This window comes from Sciurus carolinensis, chromosome 11 (assembly GCF_902686445.1).
Source record: "Sciurus carolinensis chromosome 11, mSciCar1.2, whole genome shotgun sequence".
Taxonomy (NCBI): domain Eukaryota; kingdom Metazoa; phylum Chordata; class Mammalia; order Rodentia; family Sciuridae; genus Sciurus; species Sciurus carolinensis.
In genome coordinates this window covers 128616486-128630823 of record NC_062223.1, presented here as the reverse complement: position 1 = coordinate 128630823, position 14338 = coordinate 128616486, and the positions used below count along the sequence as shown (strand labels likewise).

General features: G+C 40.7%; 1 protein-coding gene across 5 annotated transcripts in view; it reads left to right on the top strand.

Annotated features, from left to right (window-relative positions):
* Window positions 1–9851, top strand: part of Arhgap32 (Rho GTPase activating protein 32) — a 274334-nt gene extending 264483 nt beyond the window's left edge. For all 5 annotated transcript variants that reach the window (XM_047516852.1, XM_047516851.1, XM_047516850.1 and 2 more), the window contains 4 exons: window positions 1624–1695; window positions 3634–4512; window positions 5194–6167; window positions 7453–9851. In XM_047516852.1, the coding sequence (XP_047372808.1) occupies window positions 1624–1695; window positions 3634–4512; window positions 5194–6167; window positions 7453–9699 (4172 nt within the window). In that variant the 3' untranslated portion in view covers window positions 9700–9851. The remainder of the gene's footprint in view (window positions 1–1623; window positions 1696–3633; window positions 4513–5193; window positions 6168–7452) is intronic.
* Window positions 9852–14338: the final 4487 nt, after the last annotated feature.

Sequence of the window (14338 nt, the reverse complement as noted above, 5' to 3'; positions counted from 1 at the left end):
CCCTCTGCTGCCTAGGGATAATCTTTTGTTACTCTAGGCACATGCTCCACACATTATTGTGACAGGCTATCCTTTAATATGTGCACAGTTGTGTGGTCCAGGTGGCTTGTCTTTATGACCAATTCTTTATCTCCATCTTGAAAGGTAATATAACTCACATATAAATACAAAGAGGCATCCAATTTCTTAAGGACACTGTATAGATTATATGTAGCATGTGTTTAAAAATGTAAGCATATTGCAACATAGCTTGTATGTCATTAGTAATAAACACTGCTATAGTGGTTAAATTTTTAAATCTCTATTTTTACAGCTTTAAAAAATGACAAAACTATATTTCAACATGCCTTTCATTTTTATATCTCTTATAATCAAAGAAATATAGTTTAAAAATCCATGTTCTGATAATTGTCTTCTGAATCTAGAAAGGATTTTTTTCCTTAGGTAATGTTGGAAATATGATGTTCAGTTCATTTAATTCATCATTCATTCATTTGTAGTCATGTTCCAAGCATGTGTTAAGATATTTTGATAGCAGGCCCTACAGATAGAAAGAAAATTAAGGTAGCATGTTGCTGACAGAGTCTAACTGGTAAGTTCCATGTATAAGGAAATAAATTTCAGTGCATAATCATAGCTATTGAAACAGTTTTGAGTAAGATATCTATGATAGGCATTGCCTGATCTTGTGGGACAAGGGCTGGTGATAAGAAAGATAACCTTGGATTTGTATATTGAATAATAAGTAGGGATTCACCTAATCAACAAGGGTCTAAGAATGGTGTGTTTCAAGACATAGGTACAGAAGAGGAAGAGAAGCAGATTAGAGGCATAATTCTGGAGAAAAGCAATCTTTAAAGGGATATAAAAGGAAGAATTGTCATGAGAGTAGAGTGAGAAGTGGTCAGGAAGGTAGGCAAAGGACAGGAGGGTTGGTTGATATCTCCTATAAGGAGAAGAGGCTGAAAATTGAAGTATCCTTAGTGCTGCCACAGGTCAGAGGATGGAGGTGTCTAGGAAATAAGACTCACCATATGTAACTGAAGTTACTGTATGCATTTCCTAGACCTGCTGTAAAAAACTAGTACAAATCAAGTGACTTAAAACAACAGAAATACATTCTCTTACTATTGTCAGCAGGGCTGTGCTCCAGGGAAGAATCCTTCTTTGCCTTCCTTGCCTCTTCCTGCTCCTGGTGGTTCCTGGCATTTCTTGGCTTGAGGCAGCATCTCTCCATCTCTGCATCCATCTTCACAGGGTTTTCCCTGTGTCTCTGTCTTCTCTTCTTATAAGGACACCAGTCATTAAGGGTGGGGCCACTGTAAGTCTAATGTGATATCATCTGTGGATATCATGTTGGCCTTTAGGAAATGCACAGTAAGTCTTTTAGTTAATCTCTGTGCTCAAGTTCATAATCCTTTAGAAAAGAGAGTTGAAATGAGACACCACTTCAGAATAGTACAACACTTTATATAATAAAGTGGTAAATTGAACATGACTCTCAAACTGTACAGCCAGTCACTCTTGGAAATTTAAGCATGTGTTAGGAAAAACACTGATCCCTTTAACTGCATGATATATAGCAATATTTAAACTAAACACCTTTTGGTTTTGATTCTTTAGGTGGCAGGGCAGAAGGAACCCTTCGCTCAGCCAAAAGTGAGGAGTCTCTTACTTCTCTTCACGCAGTTGATGGTAAGAGTGAAATCATCAATCATTTTATTCCATAATAGATTGCATAAGAGGACATGAACATAGCAATTTGGTATACTTTATAAATATATACTTAATAAATAGACTATTGATTATCATTTCCAAGAATACTAGTATTTAGTATTGTTCAGATTAAAATTCATTGTTGTTTTAATATGGCAGCAGTATTTTGGCATGATTACTATTTATTTACATTAAAATGACTAAAATGTTTTAAATTAACCATTTATATTTATTAATGCCTGGTACAAACTGAGATTACTACTATCTCCTTTAACTTTCACAAGTGGTAGCAACATGTTTGTTACAAAGTATAAAGTGAAGCAGTTTTGATGTTTAGACCAGTAATCTGTTGTCTTGCAAATGGCTTAACCTGACCTTAAATTTCATAGATCAGATTGATTACAGCTGGTCTTCATTATCCCAGGATAATTAGCACCTGCAGAAGCAACATAAAGTGAATCTGCTTTAAATGGGGACCAAAATTTCATGGTAACAATGAAAAGGTTTGGTTGCAACATAACTTGAAAAACAAAAACTAAAATATGAAAATAAATGTGTGTTATATTGTTTAGTGAAGTTGAATTATAGTTGCAACTGTTTACTAAGTCAGGAATTATTTTAACATTGACTTGGAAGATGGTACAGTACTTTTTGACAAATATAAGAACCCAGTAGTGCGTCCTTTATTTGATCTTTGGTTTGTGCCACATATTGTAAAGAAGGGCCCTTTCTGCAAAAGTCATCAAAAACTACTACATCAATTTCTAAGGACTTTTCTTAATCTGTTGGTATTCAGATCATGTGCTTTTCAAATATGGGGTTTCATCATCCTGATCAACTTTCTTATCTTCATTTATTAACCTGTCTAACTGCCTGATTTTCATTGACCAATGACTTTCCTTGTGATTCATAGTATTCTCACATCACTTTATCTGAGTGTCTGACATCTTAGGTATTTTCAGTTAAACTGTAGTCAACATAATCTATGAAAACAATGTAGTGGGCTGGGTACATGCTCATGTCAAGTGAAAAAAACATTTGGGTCAGGATTAAATTTTTAAGTGGTGGACATATCAGTACATATATTTGGTAAGATAGCTTCTCACTTTTTTTTTTTTTTGCGGTGCTAGGGATTAAACCCAGGGCGTTGTGCATGCAAGGCATGCACTCTACCAACTGAGCTATATCCCCAGCCCCAGCTTCTCACTTTTTATATTACATTTTCACTATGGCAATTGTAAGTCTCATAGAATAATGGGTTTCATTTTTACCAGTTCAACATTTAGCAACATCTTAAAATTGTATAAGACTACACTCTCTAGGACTCTGCTTGAGAAACTGAAGGCCTAGTCTTATAAAAGAAAAAGATTAAATTGTTTTAAGTATTTGAAAGGAATCATTTATTAAGTATACGTTAATGCTTTTTAATTGAAAAGTTACCTTTTTTTAAGGAAATTTGGGTAGTATAAGGATATTTCCCAAAAAAAAATAAAACCTTTTTTTGCTATTATATGTTCAAAGTGCTATCTAAAGTGATTTATTTTACCTCACAAGTCATGTGTGAGGCCAATGATACAATAAGACACAAAGAAATGGAAAACTTGCCCAAAGTCACACCAAGTGTCAGTGTTGGAACAAAAACAATTCAAGAGTTCTGAGTCCCTTTTCTTATCAAAACCATGAAGCACTGCCTTCTTCCTCTGATTATATGAAATGTGCTTGCAATTTAGCATTTGGTTGGGGAGTTCTATTATTGCAATGATCTGTGTATGCCCAGACACAATTTGCAGAAAGAAAATGAGAAGTTGTATATTCTTACCTAAGTGGTGAGTTACTGCTATACCAAGTAGGTGGCTTATCATGGCAGTATATATCCTGTGACATTCATACTTTGACATTGTTGTCCATTTTTACCAGGTGATTCCAAGCTCTTCCGACCCAGAAGACCCCGATCTAGCAGTGATGCCCTGTCTGCCTCTTTTAATGGAGAAATGCTGGGGAACCGCTGTAATTCCTATGATAATCTGCCCCATGACAATGAGAGTGAGGAGGAGGTAGGGCTGCTCCATATTCCAGCTCTCCTGTCTCCTCATTCAACTGAGGATGTTGACCTGAGCCCACCAGATATTGGAGTAGCCAGCCTGGATTTTGATCCAATGTCATTTCAGTGTAGTCCCCCTAAGGCGGAATCAGAATGTCAGGAGAGTGGTGCCTCTTTTTTAGATTCATTAGGATACTCCAAGGATAAACCATGTACCAGTAAAAAGGATGTAGAAGCAGGTGGTAGCCAGTCTCAGACTCCAGGAAGCACAGCAAGTTCTGAACCTGTCTCTCCAGTTCAAGAGAAACTGAGTCCATTCTTTACCTTGGACTTGAGCCCAACTGAGGAGAAGTCATCCAAACCATCCTCATTTACTGAAAAGGTCGTCTATGCTTTCTCTCCGAAGATTGGACGAAAATTAAGCAAATCACCATCCATGAACATATCTGAGCCAATTTCAGTGACTCTTCCACCTCGGGTGTCAGAAGTCATCAGTACTGGCTCAAATACTACAGCTCAGAATGCATCATCTCCAACTTGGGACAAAAGCACAGAAGAAAGTGATGTCACAAATAGATCCCCCACTCAGATAGTAAAGATGAATACAAATGAGAGAGAGGCCCAAGAAGAATGTGAACCTGAAGTCCAGCCCCTGGACCAGGTGGCTGCTGAAGAAGTAGAGTTGCCAGGGAAAGAGGAGCGGTCTGTCTCAAGCAGTCAGAGTAAGGCTGTAGCTTCTGGACAGACTCAGACAGGTACCGTTTGTTTTCCTCCATTCTTTCTTTAAATTAAGAGGGATCTTCACTCTTGTAAATCCATCTGTGCCTTTTAAGAGAGAATTTGCTCCACAGCTAGCCTTTAATCCAAGAGAATGCTTCTTTGAGCATTGGCAGATGGCTCAAAGCCCTACATTAAAATCAGTCAAACCAAACTCCCCAAAGAGCTTGTGGTCCTGCTTCACACCTTCACAAAAGTCCCCTTATCTCTTTGGACAGTGAGAATTCCTGGATAATTTTTTGTATAACTTCATAGCTCTTGATTCTATTTTCTCTTCTAATGACTATCTTTATCGTAGCCTTACAAGTTAACAGCCTGTACCATCCAGTGTAAACTAGCCTTAGTAACAATTCACAAGCCCTTGAAGCTTGTGTTCTAAGCAATCTTTTCTGAGCCAGGCGAGGAACCTGCTTCCTGCCCCCTCCCCATTTCTGTAGCAACTCAAGAGGAGCTTGCAACCTTTAAACACTCTTAGTTTTCCTTCCGAACCAGATGTGTTTTCTACAGCATTTGCATGTGTGATAGAAGATCATGGATTGCCATTTTGACATATGGAAGGCACCTATTTTTTAATAATCAAGTGGGGAGTGTTTGGCTTTCCATGTAGGATAACATAAGCTACCTTTTCATTCTCATTTTTTTTCCCAATTTCCCACTAGGAGCAGTTACCCATGACCCCCCTCAGGAGCCTGTTCCTGTCAGTTCAGTCTCTCTTATCCCACCGCCACCGCCTCCGAAAAATGTCGCCCGAATGTTGGCTCTAGCATTAGCTGAGTCTGCGCAGCAAGCCTCCACTCAGTCACTGAAGAGACCAGGGACTTCTCAGGCTGGGTACACAAATTATGGAGACGTAGCAGGGGCTGCAGCTGAAGATAAACTGCCCAGTCCCTACTCTAGTATTACTCTAGATAAGGCCTATTTCCAAACAGATCGACCAGCAGAGCAGCTCCACCTCCAGAACAATGCACTGGGAAACTGCAACCAGCCTCTCCCAGAGACAACAGCCGTTGGGGATCCCACCCATTCCAAGGTAACTGAATCTGGGGAGCAACTTCACCAAGTAGACCTACCAGGAAACCATCCACATCGAAACTATTTATCCGGGGACCCAGAAAAGGCCAGAATTACTTCAGTTCCCTTAGCAGACTCAGAGAAGTCTGATGATAATGTAGGTTTCCCCGATGACCAGTCTGGGAAGACCACCATGGCAACCATCCCCTTTGTGGAGCAGGACCAGTCTGCACTCCATTTCTACAGTGGGGATCAGTCTCCTGCCTACCTTGGTGCAAGTGTGGATCAGCCCCATCACCCTTCAGAACTTTCGGACCAATCTCCCATGCCTCCAGATTTGCCTAGAGACAAGAGCTGTCCTCCTTCTGGGTCCCCCGAAGAGAATACCAGCACAGCCTACATGACAGGGACTCCAACAACAGCTGAAATAAGTACGAGGGACTCCAGCTGGGCTGTGGGTGAACAGCCTGCTGCTTCTGGGTTTGCTGTTGCCACCCTTCAGCGCACACACCGAAGTCATCGCCCTCTCCCCCTGCCTCCTGCCCAGAGGCCCGCAGAGCAGCTGCCAGTCGCGGGGCAAGTACAAGCTGCAACCAGTATAGGACTAAATAATTCCCACAAGGTAAGAAGGGGAGGAGGTCAGTGAAATGAAATATGCTTTTCCAAAGGTATGTCATTTTTCAGCAGGGTGTGTTATTATCTTTGATAGCAAATTTATTTGAATATGACATAATTTTTAAGACTTGTGGCAGGTTTTCATGAAATACTTCTGGTTTGCCCTTGCCTGGCTGCTGGAGCAGTTAATAAGTGACTGCAGTTTTATATCTGGTACCAGCACTTTCCATCCTAAAGCATCTAGATCATTTCTTCATGGTGATACAAAGGGATCACATGAGACAAACTGGGCTTTAGGTGTCAGGCATGTGGGTTTTTATTTTTATTTTTTTCCTTTTTGAACTCCATCACTGACTCACCGTGACTTTGGGCAAGTCATTTAACCACACTATACTAATCATTCCCATCTACTCAATGAAAATGCCTCACTCTGAAGACATCTTTGCCTTGTTTTAGAAGTGTAATAGATTGTAGTACATTAGGATTTTTTGTTATTTTTTACAACCTTCTCCACCAGATTTTTCTATACTCAGGTACCTATTTTGATAAGAAAATGGTATATGCAAAATGCTAAAAGTTTTTTTCCTCATTTTCTCACTTAAAAAAAAAAAGTAACACAGGTTTTTTGTGGTCACTTTTACCTGAAAGAACTTGGCTTTCTCATCCTTCCTTGGAGGATGCTAGTTCTAGCAATTACGTCTCAGGGACAGCTTATTTGCATATTGCTGTGAGGATTGCATTTGACCTGTAGGTTCACAAATGGGTTGGGGTTGTAGGTGGGGAGAGACAGTAACCTCTGACTTGAATACTACCTTGGACAAGTCACTTTAGTGTCCTTTCCTGTGTTAGGGGTTTAAAACTTCCCACTGTGTCCAACTGTGAACCACTTAAGAAATCCTTCCAGATGATGGAATCAATTATATTTACTAAATAAAATGTTCTTAGTGTTGAGACTAAGCTAGAACAATGGGGCAAATGTTTATATTTAAGCTTGGCAGTGTTATTTGATTAACCCTCTTTTGGTCTTCACATTAAGCTAACATTATAGGCAGCCTCCTCTCTCATTTAAAATTCATCACAAATGAGAAAACCCTGAACAGTTCTCCATAGATGGTAATGCACCAAGTAGCAGCATAGGCTCTTTTTCCTGCCAGTGGGAATGGGTCCAGTGCAACTATGCATGGCTTGGGAAGGTTCAAGCTGCTACCTTAATAGCCTCAATTTGCGAGTTACAAATGTAATAGCATTTGGGAGTGTAAAAATGGACTCATAATATTATCATCTTTGAATAGGTTCATGGAGTAGTTCCAGCTCCAGAGAGGCCACCTGAACCTCGAGCCGTGGATGACCCTGCACCCATCTTTGTCAGTGATAGCTGTGCAGCTACTCAGTGTCCCATGGCTACTACTGCTCTCCAGCCAGGCCTGCCTGAGAAATTGCGGGAGAGTACCAGGGCCCCACTGCTCCATGTGCGAGCTGAGTCTTTCCCTGGGCATTCCTGTGGCTTCCCTGCACCAATGCCCCCCACCAGAACAATGGAGAGTAAGATGGCTGCTGCCATGCACTCCAACAGTGCAGATGCCACTAGCAGTTCAAATTACCACTCCTTTGTCACTGCGTCATCAGCCTCAGTAGATGATGTGTTGCCTTTGCCACTGCCTGTCCCACAACCTAAGCATGCTTCTCAGAAAATAGCTTATTCCTCCTTTGCTAGGCCTGATGTCACCACTGAGCCCTTTGGTCCAGAAAACTGTTTGCATTTCAATATGACTCCAAACTGCCAATTCCGTCCCCAGAGTGTACCTCCACATCACAATAAATTGGAGCAACACCAAGTGTATGGTGCCCGATCAGAGCCACCAGCCTCCATGGGTCCTCGTTATAACACCTATGTGGCCCCGGGAAGAAACACGTCTGGACACCACTCCAAGCCGTGCAACCGAATGGAATATGTTTCTTCTTTGAGCTCCTCAGTTAGGAATGCTTGTTATCCTGAAGATATTCCACCATACCCTACCATTCGGAGGGTACAATCTCTCCATGCTCCCCCATCTTCCATGATTCGCTCTGTTCCCATTTCACGGACGGAAGTTCCCCCAGATGATGAACCAGCCTACTGCCCAAGACCCCTGTACCAGTATAAGCCATATCAGTCCTCCCAGGCCCGCTCAGATTATCACGTAACTCAGCTTCAGCCTTACTTTGAGAATGGACGGGTCCATTACCGCTATAGCCCATATTCCAGTTCCTCTAGTTCCTATTACAGTCCTGATGGGGCCCTGTGTGATGTGGATGCCTATAGCACAGTACAGTTGAGGCCCCTTCATCGCCTGCCCAATCGTGATTTTGCTTTCTACAATCCCAGGCTACAAGGCAAGAACTTGTACAGTTACTCTGGTTTGCCTCCACGCCCCCGGGCCAACGTGACTGGCTATTTCTCTGGTAATGACCATAACATAGTGAACATGCCTCCACCTGCTGATGTAAAGCACACCTATGCCTCATGGGATCTTGAGGACATGGAAAAATACCGTATGCAGTCCATCCGGAGAGAGAGCCGTGCACGGCAGAAGGTGAAAGGGTCCGTTATGTCTCAGTATGACAACATGACCCCAGCTGTGCAGGACGACCTGGGTGGGATCTATGTCATCCATCTGCGCAGTAAATCAGATCCTGGGAAAACTGGACTTCTCTCAGTGGCAGAGGGAAAGGAGGGGCGGCACCCAGCCAAGGCTGTCAGTCCTGAGGATGACCGCTTCTATAGGAAGCATCCAGAGCCAGAATTTGATAGAGCCCCTCACCATGGAGGGTATGGCAGTATGCAGGCAGAGAAGCCAACCCTTCCTCAGAAGCAAAGCAGCCTTAGAAACAGAAAGCTTCATGACATGGGTTGTAGTCTCCCAGAGCACAGGGTGCATCAGGAAGCAAGCCATAGGCAATTATGTGAATCAAAAAATGGTCCACCGTACCCCCAGGCAGCTGGCCAGTTAGATTATGGGCCCAAAGCAATTCCAGACACTTCTGAGCCAGGCAGCTACCATAACTCTGGAGGGAAATACACCACAGGGCAGGAGTCCTTAAGATTGAACCACAAAGAGGTGAGGCTCTCCAAAGAGCTGGAGAGGCCCCGAGCCAGGCAACCACCTGCCCCCGAGAAACACTCCAGAGACTGCTACAAGGAGGAGGAGCATCTTACTCAGTCAATGGTCCCACCCCCTAAGCCAGAGAGGAGCCATAGCCTAAAACTCCATCATACGCAGAACATGGAAAGGGACCCTAGTGTGCTGTACCAGTACCAAACGCACAGCAAGCGCCAGAGCAATATGACTGTTGTGTCCCAGTATGACAACCTGGAGGATTACCACTCCTTGCCCCAACACCAGCGAGGGGGCTTTGGAGGTGGGGGCATGGGGACATATGTGCCCTCTGGCTTTGCCCACCCACAGAGCAGGACATATGCTACAGCGTTGGGTCAAGGGGCCTTCCTGCCCGCAGAGTTGTCCTTGCCACATCCTGACACGCAGATTCATGCAGAATGAGCCCCGGGAGCAATAGAGTTGAAGCAGCCTCTGCTGGACAGTGGACTGTTCTATTTTTTTCAATAACCAAAAATGATTAAAAAAAAAAAAAAGCTACAAAACCCCCGACCACCTTAAAAAAGAAAATATAATAAAAGTAAACAAATCACCATCTTCCCCACCCTTTCCTGCTTCATTACCACTTTTTCATCTATAAGACTGTGTCATTTTTGTCTTTAAAAGAGATCTGAATGATTGTAAAGCACTGTGTTGAAAACCTAGTTAAGAAAATTGTCACAGACCGTACTTGCCATATAGGGCTAATTTGTAAGAGCCTGAGGACTGCCTTTAACCAAATTTGAATTTAACTTTGTCTTTTCTTCTTAGCACTTGCTACCTAGCTCAGAGCAGTTTACATCTATTTCCTGGTGGGCTTTCACATTCACTGTCGTGTTCCTACTTCCCCATCAGTGGCTGCACAGCTTGCCCACGTGGACACTCCTTTACATTCTCACTTTGTTCACCCTGACCGAGAAAGGGCTTATGTGTTAGAGTAGAGAAAACTCCCTTATCCTTCAGATAAGTCAGACAATTGGAGCAATATAATTAAAATGTAATGAAATTGAGACTTTATAAACGTTCAGTAGTTTCTTCACAGTCAGTGAATAAGCTCATGTCATCACTGAAGGAATTTTTCAAGTTAGAATTTAAGGAAACTTCCTAGGTGGAAGAATGTGAAATTCTTATTGTCAATTGACTTTATTAACACCAGAAAACTGTATCATTGCTTTTAATGTTATGCCTGACTACGGATTCTCTCCACCCAATAATATTTAGCAAATTGGAATTCCAGTAAAATGTTCATAGTACTTGTTCTGCTAAATTAGCAACCTTTTTCATTAAGAAAAAAACAGTGTGGTATGACTGTTTTTAGGAATATAGATTTATGTGATAATTTGTTTCTAAACCAGAGTATATGTTCCCTGGGAGTTCTTACAGTAACTACAGATTATCTGTACTGCACATCATTCTTGCAGTAATTAGGGAGTACACAGCCCTATCTCACTGGTTGGAGTTCCATTAGCTACTGTAATGTTCTAAGGAGTCATGAGGTATTTGCTTATTCTGTATTCATATGATCACAGTCTTACTGTAATTATCATCTACACCAGCATTTCAGGTATAGCTCTTTATAACTCTGTAGACATGTTAAACATGTTTAATACCTAGGACTTTCTTCTGAAAGTTCATTCCTTATCAGAATAGGAACAGGACATCTCTTTAGCTTAACGCTATCCTATTTCCCAGCCCACCTACCACAGGTACACCAGACAAGCAGGGCAGTCCTGTATTTACTGTGTGAGCTAAGATTGTCATTCCATTCCATAACTTGTGATAATACTTGAGTTTTATACATTCACATATTTTAAATGTTCAGTTTATAGAAGACACAGGAGATTTCATTCCATTTACTGGATGGTTGCTGCTCTGGCTTTTTAGAACTTGGAATTATCTTTTATTTAGAGCAAAAGAAAAAATCTTTTAAGAGGCTAAAATCATGCTGCTATTATTGCTGTGAAATTGTATAAAGATTAGGATCTATACCAGTCCTCTTTTTTTAATTTAAAAAAAGTCATGTGATTACATTTTAAGGGTTTATATTTAGAAAAAGAAAATTTTCAGAGCAACACATTTATATATGAAAATATTCTATAAGGTTTTCTTTTGTTCCCCAGAATTGATCAGAGGGATGCAATAAAGACCAGAGTAGGCATCTTGAAATGTCAGTATGTGAAATGTCTGTAGAAGTTTAGGCCTCTACATTAAGAGTGCAGACCCAACTGATAGAAAATGTTCATGTTAGAAAACCTGATAGGTTGCTTCCATCTGACACACAAACACATTGGGTGCTACATAGAAGAGTTAGATCTCTGGTGAATCTGCAGCACTAATTTTTTTTTTTTTTTTCACCCTCTTCATCTTTTTGTCAAGTAGGCAACCCCTTGCTCCTTGATGATCATACCAGCCCTGAAAGTTTTCACCAGCAGCCTGGAGGTTAGGAAGAGGGGCTGATATGACTAGGAGACACATGGCTTCAGTAACTGAGGGCCCGGAAAGAAGTAGTGAATGAAGTCCAGGCCAACTTTAATTGTTGATTAAACAACAATGGATTTGTTGTCACACACATCTTTGCTTCTGAAACTAACATCTCTTTTATAAATATGACAGTTCATTTCTCAGAACAGTTTCTTTATTAATAATGTCCTGTGGGTTTGGAAATATCGGGTAAATATTTTGAATATAGAATAATGATTCAGAGTACTATTGTAAGTGTGAAACACAAACTTTAGATTAAAGTCTAGAGTTTAATTATGTAGCAACAGCCTTAACTTTGTTTTCAGCTATTTGAAAGATTTTGCCCACATCTTTCCCTTCCTAATACTGTGGGGTAGAAATCAGATGGCAAGTCACTGTGAGCCAGGTTACCTCAGCAATTTTCACCTTTGTGTGTGACTTCACAAATACAGTAATTGGATGTTATTACTTTCAGACGTTGACATGGAGCATTATGATCAAGGAAGTGGAGCTGTCTTATGCATTGAACCCCTAATTTATTGAGCCATGTCTCCAGGTTTTATCTTTTTGGAAAAATTCTGATACCACAGTTTGGTTTGATTAAAATAAATATCCCCTGGATGTCTGATTAGGAACTTTTCTTAGTGTCCCAGGGATGCCATTTTCTTATTAATAAATTTAATCTGAGCCTTATTTCTTACTGTATTCAATTTCCTTTTAAACATACATTCACGTATTTTAAATGCTCAGTTTGAAGAAGTCCCTGGGATGGTCCCAAAGGTAGGGCCTGCACATTTCCTTAGGAAGGCAAAACATTTTAAAATATTTAGGTCAGGTTGAAAAATTCTCGAACTATTTCTGTGAAGAAGAGGGACCATGAATGTGAGTTGGGATAGAAGAGCGGGTATCAGATTTGAAGCAGTAATAGATGCATATGATGTATATTTGAAATTTGCCCCTTTAGTTCAAGAAGGAGCCTGTGAAATCCATTTCTCTGTTCCATCCCTATAGGTCATCCATTCAATATGTTGGCAAAGTATGGTCTGAACAGAGAGTGCAAGGAAATGATAAAGAAAGTTAAAGTATGTCAGAAAGTTTCTTCCAAATGGTTAGAGGCATGTGATTGTCAGTACTGTGTGTAACGGAAATGTCAGGAATGATGTATTTTTAATATGTGCAAGATAAAGTTGGTGTCCACAGAGGGTCTTTTTTTCCTTATCTGATTAGTACTGTTAATGTTCAAAGAATAAAAATGGTTGTTTTACAGTTTAGATTCTGAGATAGCAAAACCTGATTTTTCAACCATGACCTGCATGAGAGAAGCACCCTAGGAAGTCTTAGATCATACTTTTGAGTTCTTTAATTTATATAGTGTTTTTTTATGTTTTAATATTTTTGTGAACTGGTGTAAATTGTTAATGCATATAAGCTTGTGTATTTTTGTAAATAGTTTTGTGATTTATTTCTTGCCCCATATGTAAATATTTAGAGTCTCATTTCTTCCAAACTTATTTGAAGCTGAGTTGTGGGTTTGGGGTTTTGTTTGTTTCTTCGTTTGTTTGGCTGGGTGGGGGGTGGGGAGAAGGGATTTTGTACTTGGAGATGGAGATATCTTGTGGTTTAAAGCAAATGTCCCACTGAAAGCAATTCAAATATCAACAGAATTATTTCAGGTTAAAACAGACTTTCTTGTGTATGTGTTTCTTTTTTGCTCTTACACGAATTATAATGAAATAGATTCTGGTGATTGATTTGGGATATTTGGATCAGAAGACAGATACTTGTATGACATAACCTCTTATACCAAATGGTAAATTATTTGAGGAGGGGTTATATAGCTCCTGTTTCTATCCGTGTGCCACAATCCATTGGTTAAATTCTCCATATTTCGAACACTTACCTCCTCAGAGCTGGAGAGGCTTCACGATCTATCCTGGCAGGTCCAGGCAAATGTGATGCCCCTAGAACCCTGAGAAATATGTGCTTCGTTGCTGTGGCATGGCTCCCATTGTGCTGTCCCAAGGAAGTCAAATTGGCCTCTTAACTCAGAATCCTCCAGAAGAGGAGTCTGAATAAAAAACTTTTTTTTTTTTTTTTCAAATTCTCATAAAGCATCTTGAATGTCCTGCCTTCAAAGTGAAATAACCAAAAGAAGAATGATCTTCTGGGCTCAACCATCTGTGGTAAACTGCCTTGTGGACATTCAGGTAGAGACTATCCATGAGACAAGTTGCTATAGATCTGAACCAAGTGCCACCTATAACCCGGTTGCCTAACAGGCTGTCCAGATCTTAGCCCTGTGCCAGTTCTCAGATATTTCAGTATCAACCAAGATTTGGGAGCAGGGAGTGACAGCTGTCAATATTCAGCTCTTTAATATTGGTTTTCCTACTGGGAGTCAAAAGTTACAAATCATTCTTCATTTGAAAGAATTAGGAACCTGTCCCTTTTTGTCATCAATCAGGAAAGTGGCCTGTTTAGTCCAGACACCCCTGGTAAGCTACCCATATGTAACATGCCTACAAGCCCTATTTCAGATCTAAGCAATGAAACATCTGCTTCAGCAAATGCTCCCAGACTTGAG